Raw genomic sequence first — 15,387 nt, forward strand, 5'->3', positions numbered from 1 at the left:
GTTGTTAAAGTTTGTTATCTTAGCTCTATTGATTTTAGAGTGCATAGGAAAATGCTAAAGATGAAAGGCAAACTGGTCTCTTGAGAAAATCATCTTTTTAATGGAAACTTTCTGCATCAGGAATTAAAATGTAAGAAGCAACACAGCACACAGGCTGTCAAATTTCTTGATCCAGAGAGAAGTCTGGGGAGGTCCAGGCAGCATAAAAACAGATCACTTCCAGGAGAAAACAGGACAATCCTGTTGCCAGTGTAGCAAAAAAGAGTTGCCCATGGCTTTTTTTTTTTTTTTTTTAACCACATTTCTAACTGTAAGCATTTATTTTAATTGGACTTATAAAAGTAAAGTGACTGCAGTCTGTAGTCTTGGTTTGCTACCTGTACTCATTGGGGAGGGAAAAGGGAAAACAAAAGGAAAAGAAAGTTATACATCCACAGCAGAATGTCACGAGGATGAACTCCTTAAAACTAAAAATCCAGTGTTTGCATTGCCTTCATCTCACTGGGTCACATTCTGGCCTGTGTCACCTCAGTAAAATCCCAAGGATCCTCTACGGTACAACTCTCCTAAAAAAGCTGAAGAGACATCACTCTCATGGTGAGACGCTGACAACTGTACAGGTCACAGAGCACTGTATTTCTGCAGAAAGTGTACAGGCAAAACTGTAGAGACCTCAGCTTGCCATCCCCCTCTTTGGAGGTTATACAAGGTCTGGTCCCCAGGGAAACTCCTTTCTAAAAATCTGTCTGTGAGTCAGCATTCAAATGTATTAAGACCAGAACATCTTTAGAACTAAGAAAGCATATTTGCTATTTTCCAACTTTTCACTTGTGCGATGTAGATAGCACAGTCATTCAAGCACTCCAGCTGATGAGAGGCAAGCGCAGCATCATCTTGCACCTGTAACATCCCTCACTGCCTCTGCTCTGCCTGTTCCCTCAAAGGAATAGGTCACGGCAAAAGCTCATCTGCCAAAAGAACTGAAGCGATGTCCAAAAAGTCAGGCCAAGTCCTAGTAACTATCCCTTCTGACTCCAGCTCTACATTTTGAATTTCACAGCCAGATTACCAGAGGAAAAAAAAAAAAAGTTACAATGAAATTTACTGGAAAATGCACCCCAGGGAAGGAGTCTGAAGGTATAGAGGCAAGGCAGAATAAATTCAGGATCTGCTAATTCAAATAGATTTAATGACTAAATGCAGAAAAAAGTGTATAATGTATAACTCCACTATAAACCAAAGGCTCAGAAATGGAGGCAAACTGAAAGGAATTCAAGAAGTATCCCTGTACCCCTGTTCATATTTTCAAATAAAAAATGTGAATAAGGTTATCATTAATTTTGTTCTTATTGGTATTTTTTACATGAAATTTTGTTTTTCAGTAGAAATGCATTGGCCAAACCTCAAATACATTGAGTTTTAAATCCAACTGCTTGTCCTTATTAAAACTACAGTTCGAGTTTCTCATGTCACATTCTTTCCTATAGGCACAGCTCTTCTGGCTGGAAGTATGTGTATTTAACCGGTCAGTTCAATGTAGGGTTTCTTGTTAACACCAAGTTTTCATTTAGCATTGCTTTTGGGTGCTGTTTTCTATCACCCCATCTGGCAAGAAGTTGATGGCCTTGTCTCAGACATCCAGGTTTCATCGCTTCCCACTGGACACGAGCTAAGCAAAATATTTGAGCGCAAGGTATTCAGCAGCCAGAAAGTCTAAACATGCCTAGATTTAATAAAATCTCTCCTCAGCACCAGAAGTTACTAAAAGCACATCAAAAACATGCTTTGTAAACTGTGTTCCCACGGGCATTTGAATTGAGATCAAGATCGCAGCCTCTGGATTGAGGGCGCCCGCCTGTTGGCCTACGCTCAGGTTGTACGAAAGATCACACAACGTTGGAATTAAGACTGTTTACCATGAAGATAAAAATAGTCTCCTGTGGGAGATGATGGAAATACCTCCCCCAGGACTGGGAGGCACAACCAGCACCTTCTGCTGCAGAAGCAGGTCCCCCTGCTTGCCCTTTGCCTTTGCTGAGAGTCACGCGTACGTGTAAAATCCAGCCTCGGCTCCCCCAGAGGACATCAAGACATGGGCCATGCTACCTCTGTGGAGAGGGCGAGGGGATGTGCTGATGGGTGGTAGCATTTCCTCCACCTGGATGCCTGCATGGTGGATGTGCGTGGGACAAGGTGAAGGGAGTATCCCCAGGCAGCCATGTCTGGGCTGGGCCTGGCCATGGGGGCCGGCTCATGAGCAGGAGGGTCCCCTGCCCCAGAGGGGCATCAGTGGTGAAACCCGTGCCCATGAATGAGACCCAGCACCATGAGCTGCCCCAGGAACTGTGGCTGGGAAGGAGATGCCTTTCACTAAATGGTGGCAGCCCCAGAAGCAGCAGAGCTGAAGAGTTCTGAAAATAACACCGGTTCCTCACGGCACCTTCCTGCCATCCTAAATCACCTGGATGCCTCCCGGCTCCTGTCTCTTCCCAAAGGCCAGCTTGTGGGCTGAGCTCCTCTTGCCCCTGGGCTTACCCACCCGTGGCCCACACACACAGGGGGTGCACACAGTGCCTTCGTCCATGGGCTCGGAGCATTGCCCCCTGCACTAGGGAAGAGGCTACCGTTCTCAAATGCCTGCTGTAGGAATGTTTCGTGCGCTGCAGCTTTTATTGAACGATGTTTATACCGCCAACTACAAAATCGTTACAAGGCACGATATCAAAGTATGTTTTCAGAAGTGCTGCTACAATGTCCTGGCAGAAAACAGCTGCCTTTTTCATCCTTCTGATTCACATTCGCTAAGCAATTAATAACCGGCTTGGCCTCGCTCCAGTGCTAAATACGTTCTATTCCCCAGCGTGCTCAGGCACACGGCCGGGCCCGCACGCTCCGCCGCCCCTCTGGGCGCAAAAATTTCTCTCCCGGTTACTGACTTCCAATGCCACCCTGCCCTTGGCTGCCTTCTCACCGCAACGAAGACCCCCAAACCAGCCTTATTTCCCTCTCTGCCTCATCTCTCCCTGTCCGGCTGCCTGCCTTTTCTGCCTTCACAGAGATGCTCGGGGCAAATTGAGCACCATCTCTCCACCTTCCCCTGCCCACATGGAGTCCTGGGTGCAGAGCTGCTGGCCTGTCCTCTTCCTTCCCATTCCTCCTGCTCCTGAGAGCATGGAGCTTCTCTGCCAGTTCCTATATTCTGGGTTCAGCCAAAAATCAGCATTTTCTGAAGAGCTACAGCCTGCAAGAAGATACAGCCAAAGCAAAGAAAATGCCACTGAACTGAGCACGGGGCTTTGTCGATAATCCCCACATGGAGACATGAGATTCAGCTCATCTTCCATGTTGCTTTCCCTGAGGTAATAACCCCAACTTATTAAAAGATACAGTAATAACTGTCAAGAAAGAGTTCTGTGCCCGTGTTTGAAAGATTTGAGTTATGCATAAAAGCAGATGAATATCTAAATAAGAAATCAAATCTTTCCAGTCAGACCTGTGCCCTCCCTGATCACATGGGATAGGAGAAAAGACCAGGGGAAAAACAAGATTTGTTGCCAGATGCCACCCAAACCACTGATGCAGTCTTGACAACATATTAGTTTCCCATACATCTGCTACGACCGTTGTCACTTACAGAAGCATGCACACTGCAAATGAAAGTGGGTTTGTGCTTTCACCACTCTGTCAGTGATCAAGTGAGGCTCGGAGTTAAGCACTTCACCTCTAACCTCTCCACCAACAAACCTGAGTGAGGAGTGCTAGCTCTTTACTGGGCCGTTACGATGGAAGAGAGAGGTCACCACACAATCAAGACCTAAACCTGTCACTTTTCCAGAGAACAACAAAAATCTCAGACCTCTTTGCTTTTCCTGGCAATGGGCTCAAGTGGCTAACAAAAACACAGGGCAACATCGTGGGCCTGAGGCATTTCTGTGTGGGCGAGCATCGCCAGCCCTCCACACTGCCTCCCTGGTGGCGTTGGCACCCAGATGCCATTGACGCCAGTGGAGCAGCTGGCTGAGCCCTGTCTGCAAAGAAGTATATAAAAGTCCACAGCAGTGTTTTCTTTTTTTTTCAGAAGTCCAGCTTCAGATTCTTCACAGCACTTTGTGGAGACTGCAAAGAGAATTTCAAATGATGAAAGAAACTACGGGAAATTAAGGCAAGTCTATAATCATCTGAAAAAACAATGACCGCAATCTTCCATGGCCTTTAAATTAGTCTTAATCTTTTCAAGGAAAGAAATCCCCCACTTTGCAGTATGCCCTACTGCAGATGGAATAATAAATATGGTGTAAACCTTTTCTTTGAATTGCATTCTCATTTGTTTGACTCCATAGGGTCCCCAGGAAACATTTTAACCCCTGTGCTGCAGCTGTCCCTCACAACACTCATTTTGCTGCCAAAGCTAACCAAGCGGGAGGTGGGGAGTGCTGGGAGGGGGGCCGAGGGCAGGAAGGGAAGGTAGAGCAGCAGAAGAAACAAAGGAACATTGTAGAGTGCTGATTTCGTAGCCCAAATTATTTACTTACTGACTTCAAAGGGATGCAAAAGGAGAAGGAGGTCAAACAAACCACAGCGTGTTTTTCCCTCCTCCTCGCAGACATTATTTACTGTAATGTCTCTCTTAAAGTAGGAATGAGAATGCAGCAAATGATCTCAAATTGGTTCCACAGCGGTTCTATAAATCACAGATTCCTCCCATGCGCCCAGCTGTGATCGTCCCCCCAGGCATTTGGCAGTGGCTAGGGGCTGGCTTTCCCCTTGGCTTTCCTGCAACCAGCCTCGGGGGATGCCCTGTCTCAGACATGTAAGAAGTCATTTTGGTAACCAGTTGGATTGCCATCATCAAGTATATTTAAAAAACAACAACAACAAAACTGACAACCATTTTTATATTCCTTATATAACAAAGTAGCTTCCAGCCATATTACCATTTTTCAAAATTAGATAGTTTTTTTAGCAACAGTTAGCAGTAGCTAGGGAAATCCTTATAGCTGTGCTGACCTACATGGCAGTACTTCAATGGATTGCCACAAACAACGTGGGCAGCCTTTACTACCCCAGAAAGTTCTCACATTTGCAGAAGTTTGCAGAGATGAAAGTCTCTCAAGACCAGAGCTTTCATTTATTTAGCTGCTAAAATGTAAAAAGAAAGCAGAAATCTCCTTTTGAGCAATTTCTTCTATCAACAGGAAACCATTTTTCAGTAAAGAGGCAACTTTATACTTAGCATTCAGGCTCGCAACCTTAACAAGGAATAGAGTAAGTTTCACTTAAACTTAACACAAATGTGAACCAGAAACTCACACGCTGAAACCCTTCCAGTTTCTCTGTATGCATAAAGATTTGATTACTTTTGTCACTTAAACAATTAACTTTCTGGAGACCAACCATGTCCTCTGAATATACATCTTAGGTACTTGTGTCATGATGAAGCCTAACACTACCTGGCTACATCTATGCATGTGAGTAAGTGACAAGAAAACTCAGATTACCCTAGAAATTACAGTACGAGAAAGAGAAAACAGCAGCTACAGCCTTGATAGTGCCTTTCCTATAAATTATTTATGAAGACGCAGGATTAAGAAATTGCTGCATTCCGTAAAGAACAAGATCGTGCAACATGTAAGGGACGAAGTTTATACAAAAATTAAAATAGCATCATACAGTTCTCTTGCTTTGCTTCTATCGAATACTCAGAAGTAGTAGCAAAAGAGGCTTGCCTTTGCTTTTCAGGACGACTATCTGGTTCCATCACAATCTGTGAAAGACAGACAGTACCAGAGTACATGTCAAAAATAAGCATGTTTTAGTCACTGCTTCCAGGACTTAGGCAGTGTACCCAAATGTAGTCCTACAGAGAAGCAAGTTTCAGCACTGGAATTTGCTTTTCAGCATTCTAAATACAGCAATCTTGAGCCTGTGGGTGTGAGAAAACTTCTCTATGCCTTTTAACTGCTGCAACAAAAAAGACTTTTACTTATTTATTTATTTATTCAGTGCATAGCTGCATATAATATTTATCAATGCCTTTCTTTTACGAATGTGGCATATTGCTGTGACTCATCACCTCAACACTTTATTACACTGTGAGTTTTGGGGAACAGATGTGAGAATGGATCTACATATTTATGGATGTTTCAGAGGAATCACAGGTGTAGGCTCCCCATTTTTCAAGATAGAAGTTGATTTTTTATTTTCCAACAAACATCTGCCCACCTGAAAATACATGGACCCCACATTAAGGTGTCCATCCTCAAATGCAGAGGTGCTGAGAAGGCACAAGCACTTGGTTCACCGCCCAAGCACTGGTTGTAGCTGCACACTGAGAAGGAACCTCGGAGGACTGTTAGTAAGTGGGAATGTGGTCATGCTCCTCCACCAGCCACTCATGTAGAGTGGACCTTGGGGAAGCTCCAGGACTGTAAAGGCTATGGGGAATAAATATCCCACAAGCAGGCATTTATTTCCTATCCCTCTGCTCACAATACTGCAGCAGTGCAGCAGGGACAAAGTGGGAAACGGAGCTCCCACTACCCCATGCTGGCCCCACTGGGTTTGGTGGGGCTCTTCTACTATCAGGGCACCTTCTCTGATTCCCCTAATGTGGGGCAAATATGCAGTTGGATTTCTATTAAGGGCTTTTCAGGCAAAGTAGGAAATGCTAATCTTAACTGAGAGACATATCATATATATGCAAATTGCTTGCTCTACTTTCTCCATCTGTTTTTTTTTTTTTCCTAGGTTTTTCTCTTTGCTATGCTTTACTGGAGATTAACTTACAGTATATTGCACTGAACTAGGACTGTGTGGGAAACATATGCTGCAAGCTCAGGGCCAAACTCGAATATTGGGTAGCACAGAAATAGGAATATTCACAGCCGTGGTAAGTACTGGCAAACCCACAGGGACAGGAAACTCGGAGACACCAGGTTAAAAAGAGGCTGAAGCAGAGCTGTTCCAGTAAAGGTAGCAGGTGGGAAGGCAAGATTTCACAACAACTTTAATTTGGGTAAGAGCAACCGTCTGAACGTGATAGGACGAAACCCCACCACCACCACCTTTTGTTTTTAATATGCAGCTCCCTTGTTAGTGTGATACAAGCCAGGAAAGACTGATATTTATCAGTGATTAAGGCAGGTCGATTTTCTTAAAATCATACCTGTCCTGACTTACTAGCACAATCACACATTCACTTCCTTTTGCTTGTATGACTAGATTTAATATGTGATTTGTTGTGATATGTGATTGAAAGGACAACAGAAAGCACACTTCTTCTGTCAAAGCAAATTATGTAAATCCTACTTTATCCACTAGGTATAAGTTACTAAATATCTCAAGAGAAAATGGGTTTGTGAGGGAAAATAATTGCCATTTATTCACAAGACTCAATTTTCTGCTTTGCCTTTTGACTCATTTAACTTATAGGAAACCAGCTCTTTCTACCATAATTATTGCAATCGAACAGCAAGTGGTTCCCTACAACTCCAGCAGAAGTGGCAGCAAAACTAACTGAACTAAGACACATCTACGATCAAAGATGTACACCAGGCTTCTGACCTGGAGCACTGAAGGTGAGAAATGTTTTCTTTCAGTATTCCCATGCTACTAGCCTGCCTGATACTCATCATCAAAGCATTAACCAGAACGGTACACTCAGAATCTCAGTAAAACATGAAATGTTGTGGTCTCCCTGGTTTGCTGTGGTTACATCTAGTTGGTGTGAACTATATTTCAAATTTTAAACATAAAAATTTTACCAGCCATGGTATTATGTAAGTACTACATTACTGGTTGTGACACTGTGTGTGAACCACAGCATCATTTCTGCCACTTTCAGTCTTCTGTGACTTGTTAATATGAGATTGTGTAAAATGTATTTGCAAATAGAAGTGAAAAACAATGCACAAGAGAGTGTTTTTATACCACTCTGTGTACACTACTTACACTGCAACTCCATATTTTCCTTTTATTTTACTGGATTTTTTTAAATTTATGTATTTATTTGTGATTAGCCCCGATCTTGTTCTCCTGTTTTCAAACAGCATATGGCAGAATGGTATGCAATTTTTCACTCACCTTAAGAGTGAATACTTCAGTGCAACTGCTCAGACACTAATTTATTTTGATAAAACATTATTTTGCTTTCCACCTAGAGAACAAAGGGAACTAATTTCTTCTAAAAAAGAGGAGATTCATTTTCAAAGCAGAAGCCCTAGCACTTCCTGAAAATCAGTAAGTTCTCAGATACGTGTTTTATGGACAAGTTTAACTATACCTCTTCTACCTGTGACAAAATACTAATAGATCAGCAAAAGCTGACTCCTCGGGCTTGAAAATGTTGACAATTCTGACTGCCCAGGTTCTCATCATTTATGACACAACACTTCATATTACAGCTTACCTGCAGAAATTCTGTTTTAAAGCATTCGGTGCGGGCACACAGACTATGGCTCCAAGGCATTTCAACTTTAATTCTCCCTTCCCTGACATGGAAAGCGTGGGATAATACAAAACCCTGGCTTTGGGAGCAAGCTGAGACAACGTGGATGGAGGGCAACGTCTCTGGTGTTAGCCCTGGAACTTGCTGCTAAATCCTCCCAGTGGAGGGGCACCCTCAGGATCTTTGAATTTACTTTACAGGTTTGGATATACTTTTTCATACTCAGAGGATAAAATTGACTAATTTTTTATTCTGAGCTTGTTTTGCAAAGGAAGAATGTCTGACTGTTAAGTTAAAGCAATCCTCCACCACGGTACTGGTATGGCACCTGAGTAAAATAGATGTAAGTGGTTTCAAGAAGCTGCACGTTTCTACTCTGTGCAGCTGCAACAACAAGGCTCAGCCATGTAACAAAGTGATTCTGTTTGGATAGATGAAGAAACCCACCTATGTTTCCAGTGTTTTGAGGTCTCTCCTTACTACTCCATGAAGAAAAGGTTTGTTTCATTTCTTACAGGACACATGGGCCTTTGTATAGCACGAGAGATCACATCCAGAATTCCCCATGTGTTTTTGTAATTTGAAATAAAGCAAATAAACACAATTTTTATTCAGTAGACATGAACATCTGGAAGATGACATCAACATGACTTCAACTGTAATGTCAAAGCGTTAGACTGAAATCCTATACTGTTGAACAATTTGCGGTGGGAATGCCAGCAACTTGAACATCGCAGATTAAAACTGTGATGGAAACAAGGTTTCTGCGGCAGCTGAGGGAAGGAGCAACATTTTGGAGCTCTGCTAAAGGTGGGGTGGAGGAATAATACAACAAACTTGTAACTGCCTGATGAAATTACTGCAACTACAGTAGCAGCTTGAGCCCAAATGTGATACTAAATACCAAAATGAACATCCTGCTCTAGAAGAGGCTATGGATCTGCATTTCTAGCTTTGACCTGCTCTGCCTTCCCCATTTATTCTCCTGTCTTTCTTCAGGGTGTTTGAAAACACCTTTACTGGAGCTCCTTGGAGATGAGCAGAGAGAATATGGGCTGAACGGGCTCGTGCTTTCCTCTGCCTACGCAGAGGAGCGGCGTGGGGCTGTTGTACAGGCAGCTGCTGTGGCCAGGCAGCAACCCCATCCCACCAGGGAAATGGAAATAACGAGCAAGGTTGCTCTGGGACTGGAAGTGCTAGTCAGCAAGGATGAGAAAGTCCCATCACCACCAAACTAAACCTTCATATCTTGGAAGGAAGCTCCTGAGAGGCGTGTCCTAGCTCTGTCGAAAGAAGAGGCAGGCAAAGAGGGAATGCTTACCTTTCTAGTAGTGCTCTCAGCTCTTGGGCTTAATTACACAGCATAAAAAATCCTAACTACTGGCAGCCTCCCTATGTGCAAGTGTCTAGTAGACCTCAGAAACATGGCTTTAGCATTCACACATTTTTCACAGACAAAACAGGATTTAATTAGATAATTCATAATTTTTGCTTTCAGAATAAATGAAGATATCTTCATACTCTTAAAATTAGTCATGACATTACTTTTTTTTTTTTTAATTTAACATAATATTATTATTTTTATTTTAACATCACTAGTGGATTGTCCCAGTTTGAAGTTTCCTAATCCCAGAGGTAATTCTAATTAAGCCTTCTGGGGAAGCTGTGTGCTTATTCTTATGCACTGCTATTAACATTCTTTTTTTTTTTTTTTTTTTTAATTGCAGATAGTTGGGATCCAATGCCATTCCACTGAATCCAGTCAGAAGGATTTTATTTTGATTTTGTCTGGCTTGTTTTATTCTTAACAGATGGTGCAAACCCATGTGTTGATGAGTACATGCCACAGGAGAGCATCTGATACGATACAGCCAGCCCCAAACCTCCAGCAATGTCTACACTGAGGACTTGAGCGCACACCACCACTAAGGAGCACGCTTCTCAGCATTGTGTGTTGTCTCAGGTGAGCTTTCTAAACTGTCGTACTTCTGGTGCCCAAAATGGCTTTGAGAAGGTACATCAGCTATCTCTATGTAGTGTAAACATCCTCAAATGTGGTGTTTTTAAAGCTATTTTTTTACTGAGCTAAACACATAGCTCCAGTGGACTATAGGTGGCATGGTCTCATAAATACAAATTAATGTATTTTTGCATATGCAAATCAACATTTAATTTGTATGAAATATTATTCAACAGCCATGCATGTTATGTGCATGTGCAGATAGCTCAAGGAAGAGCTTTCCCAAGGCATCTTTTTCCTCCCTCCTTTGCCAGTGAGACTCCCAGAGGCCTCCCTGTCTCTGATTTCATTTGAAATATGTCCTCTGGTAACCTAAAGAGAAGTACATATAAAGGGCTTAGAGCTATTTATAGCAAAGTCTGTGCAACTAAAAACATGGTAGTTTTCATGTGGTGGGTATACACAGCACTTATGAACTGCAACCGGAAAACTGTTGCCTCCGTCTTCAGCGATTCTAGTCAGCATTCACAACGTGACACAGAGGGAGCCAAGGAAGGAAGTAGACATAAGGACAAAATGCAAACAAACTGAAAAATTTACCAATCGGTTATATGTAGAAACTGTGGAGGGTGTGGGGTGTGTGCATACAAGAAAGATTCATCTTTATCTGCATTGCAAACTGCTGGAAATGGGTATGCAGACTGGATTAGCATTATCACACCAATATTCTTCAGTACGTGTTTTGTGCAAGTCCCTGAGAACAGGCATATTCTCTCATAATTACTGCATACACTGTTACCACATTAAGTAACAGCCTTGACTCAAAAGCCTACTGCCCCTAAGTTCTCCCAATTTATGCGAAAAAGCTGAGCATTGGGTGCAACTGTCAACAGACCCAGAAACACTGCAACCAAAGTTCACATTTGGATGCTGATCTGCAAATCCCACATTAGCTAGTGTCACTGTCGTGTCTTATTTTAAGTGAAAATAAATGAGTTATACCAAGAGTGGTGGCTTCAGTCTTGCTCTTAATAGAGTGAAATCCCCCTTGCCTATATGCCTTCCTACAAATAACCAACCCGCAGATTGGTTTTAAATCCAACTGGCCAGAATTTGCTTAAGAAATGTAATAGAAGATTACTTAAAACTCTGAAGAAGGAAGACTCAGATTTGACTCTGATTTAGGTACCTGCTGCCCAAAATTACATCTTTCAGTCTCCTGCTCAGTGAGACCAGAAGGCTGGAGAATGGTGAAAGGCAAAGGTAACGTGTTCAGATCTGCTTCCCTTCTACCTTGGTCTTGACCTGCTGGAAGGAGACCTTGAGAAGGGACACCAGGACATGGTTGTGTGAGGCTGGGCAGGTAGGGAACAAGGTATAATCTGTGGTTGTCAGCAAAGAACTGGCAAGTGAAACCACAAGAGAAGTCAAGATCAGCATACAGAATAATTAAAATGTGCTTATTTTCCCTTTTATTATAAATCCCACAGTTAGTTTATCACTCATGCACAGTCATAGGTATGACATTTGTCCCCAGGTAAGATGTACTAAGCTCACAAATGTTTTAATTAAAAGCAGCTCCCTAATCACTAGGCCTTTCCTGTCATCAGTCTATGAACAACAAAATGCTGTGTTTCATAGATGTCCTCAGACAACGTACATCTTTAACATGAGCAGAAAAAGAGCTGACACACAGGTTCTGCACAGTCACCTCAGTATGAGCTACACTATGAAGCAACAACATCACAATGAAAACGGGGCCTCTCCCCAATTTAAGACTTAAAAGAACAGAAAGTATGATGGCAGCTTCATCCCTGTTTTGTAGCATCCCTCAGGATAGACTGAAAAGACACGTGAACTTGTCATCTGTAGGTTCTGGTCATGGAAAAAAGCAGATTGCGCAGCCAGTTCATTAGATGACAGAAAACTGCACTACTTTATTTTATATATATATATATATATATATATATATATATATAAATCAATATATTTAAACTGGTGCATCTGTCTGTGAACCAGCTGGTGGGAGACACCAGTGGTGACAAGACTCAGAATTAGCTGAAACTCAGGCCTGATTCGCTCTGGCACTTCTCGTGCTCCATTACAACTTTTAAGTCAAGTCAAGAAGCTTGTGTAACAGGAAGTTTGTCTCCACTTATCCTTATCTCCTCTCTCCACTGGTGCGGCTGCAGAACACTTAGCCCCTAATTTATAGGGCAATATCAATAAACAAACAAGTAGAATAATACCCCCCTACGGAGAAAGGGAAGATTTGGGTCAAAATCTCTTCCGCTCTCTAGACACAGGGCAGGCTATCTTGTAAAATTGAGTTTAGCAATATGTTTTACCTGGTTGTCTTAGTACTTGTGTTTCTGTGCTGTTGGTTTGATGGTAGAAACATTTCGAATGTGAGTAAGAAACAATGTAGGCGCCTTTACCACCCAGTTTTGGAATACAGACCAGGAGTTGGAATCATGCTTAATTGCTGCTTAAGTGCCACTGCATGCACTAAAACCCCCAGAAATCTCAGCAAACTTACTGACTCTCCAAATGACTTTGTCCTTGAGGTCATCATGACAAAACATCGGTGCAAGAGGAGGCAAAAAAACCACACCACCACAACAGAACATGGATGGATAGAGGGGAAGTTTTTTTTCCATCCCTGTTTCCCAGAGCATATCAAATTGGAGTCTAAAAATCAGGAAATATATATTGAGGATAGAACAGCAAAGTTTCAAGAGGAAAAAAAAAAAAAGCTATTGCATGAAGCTGATAAGTGGAAAGGTCACTCAGCTCGTACCAATTTTTCCCTTCAGTGGAGATTTGTATCAGAAATCCCCATTACTAGGAAGTTAGGGGAAAAAAGGTATAAATCAGCATAAACAAAATGCTTTGTGGCAGTGCCTGGATGCTATGCTAACCCACACCACCGGGTGTTGGAATTTGCAGCCAGGTTTGATACGGGGACTATCGGTTTACCTGAAACGTGCTGTCAGGCTCATTGCTATGCCTAACTTCCAGCACTAACTATTTTAGCAGTAGCTGTCAGTGAACGCCTCTAAGATGGATGCACCGGGCCGGGCAGTGCCACAGCCAGGAGCTCGCAATTCCCCCGCAGCAAAAGCCAGCTGTACTCGCAATTCACACAAGAAGCTCAACTGCGAGCCGCACACAAACAGAGGGCAAACAGAGCAGCTCCCGGGCCCTCGTTTCACCAAGCTGCGGGATCCCAGCGAAATCCCGGCCAAACTTTGTCTCGGCCAGAGCAGGCGCTGCTCTTCCCTGCGAGGCTGCAGGTGAGCAGCCCGGGCTGCGGGGCGGGGGCAGCCGGCACCGGGAATGGGCTCCGGCCCCTGCAGCAGCCCCATCCCCATCTTCATCCCCATCCCCATCCTCATCCTCATCCCATCCCCGCCGCCGGTGCCAGATCAGAGCCGGTGCCGAGCCCGGGCGCCCCCGGGGCCGCAGGCGCCGCGCCTCCAACTTGCCGGGGACTTTTCCCCGCTGCCGTGACTTCGGGAAAAGAAGAGAAGAGGAGACCCACGAGGAACCCACCCCCCCGACTAACGGAGGACGAGGGAAGCGGGAGGACACGCTCGCCCTCAGGCCGGTTACCGCCGTAATCTCGCAGCTCCTCAGAGCGGGGATAAAGGCGGCGGGGATTAACCGGGTCAGCTGCGCGCAGCCCACGGTCCCCCCCGGGCCCCCCGGCGCCCCCCGGACCCTCTTCCCGGGGCGAGGGCAGCTGCCGGCTCCCGGGAGGGGGGCGAACCCCCCCGGCCGCCCCTTGCCCCCGGACTCACCCAGCTTCTCCGCCCGCAGCCAGAGCGGGGCCGAGGCTCCCAGCAGCAGCGAGAACAGCAGCGAGGGGGCGGCCCGCGCCCCCCCGGCGGGGCTCATGGCTCCGGCACAACTTCCCCGCTTCCCTCCCGCTCCTTTCTCTTCCTCTCCTCTTCCTCCTCCTCCTCCTCCTCCTCGCCGGGGCGGCCCCGGGGCCGGCCCCTCTGCCCGCCGAGGGGGGCGGCCGCCCCCCCGCATCCCTCTGCCGCAGGTGCTGAGCAGGAGCAGGGGCCGCCCGGCTGCCCCCCCCGAGCCGCGCTGCAGCGCTGCCGCCGCCTGCCCGGGCTGGGGGTGGAGAGAGGAAGCGGGAGAAGGGGCAGCGCCGCCCTTCCCATCGGGCTGCCTCCTCCTCCTCCTCCTCCTCCCGCCAGCCCCGCTGCCCCCTCCCGGGGCTGCTTCTCCCCCCTGCCGGTGCTTTTCGCCGCCTACAAGCTAACCCCCCCCGACCTGCCCGGCCCCAGGGGGGGACCTGTGGCACAGGTCGGGGGCGGCCCCGTGCGCTGCTGAGGCGGCTGCTGGCCCCCCAGAAGCAGCCCGCTTGCAACCCACCTGGAGTCCTAGGCAGCCGGTGGTTATTAGCTCCTACAGTACTTTAGGGAAGGGCAAGCCTATAACCTTTATCCCAACTGAGCTCGTGTTTCGCAAATGGTAGTGTCTGTTTGTTAACTTCCTAACAGGCGCGCTATACATATGTTACCAGGCACGTTTTTTACCCAGTACATTACATTCTTATATACATGAATTTAACACAGATTTTTAGTACTCAAGACTTACCCCTTCCTTACAAAGGAGGGTTTGAAGTCTAGACTTAAACATTAGACCTGGAGCAAGGCAGAGTGCTCATGACTGCAGCAGTTTTGAGGAATTCTCGCTGGACCTCATCAGCGAGTGCCAGCGTTGGGGTGGCTGAACCACGGAGGCTGTGGTGGGTGCCTCGCCTCGAGCAGCTGAAGGCTGAGAGAATTTGGAAGAGGGCTGTGTCCATGTGAATGCAAGGGGACTGTTCCTGGATTCATCTTGCAGATCATCAGGAACAGATCCATACAAATGAGAGAGATTATGGATGGAAAGGGGTAAGAAAGCCAAACTCTGTGACAGCCTCAAGTCTGAACTGAAAAATAACACAGAACTGGTAAACCTG

The 15,387-nt window shown here is 45.3% G+C and overlaps 1 protein-coding gene across 2 annotated transcripts in view; it reads right to left on the minus strand.

Moving 5' to 3' along the window:
- The window catches only part of DCBLD1 (discoidin, CUB and LCCL domain containing 1), a 48,822-nt gene extending 34,284 nt beyond the window's left edge, over positions 1–14,538 (minus strand). The window contains exon 1 of one of the 2 annotated variants that reach the window (XM_080588109.1): positions 14,210–14,538. In XM_080588109.1, coding sequence (XP_080444235.1) covers positions 14,210–14,444 — 235 coding nt within the window. In that variant the 5' untranslated portion in view covers positions 14,445–14,538. The remainder of the gene's footprint in view (positions 1–14,209) is intronic. The other variant, XM_080588108.1, reaches the window with a different exon arrangement.
- Between the last annotated feature and the right edge of the window lie 849 nt (positions 14,539–15,387).

The sequence above is a fragment of the Anser brachyrhynchus genome (assembly GCF_964034855.1).
Source record: "Anser brachyrhynchus genome assembly, chromosome: 3".
Taxonomy (NCBI): Eukaryota; Metazoa; Chordata; class Aves; order Anseriformes; family Anatidae; genus Anser; species Anser brachyrhynchus.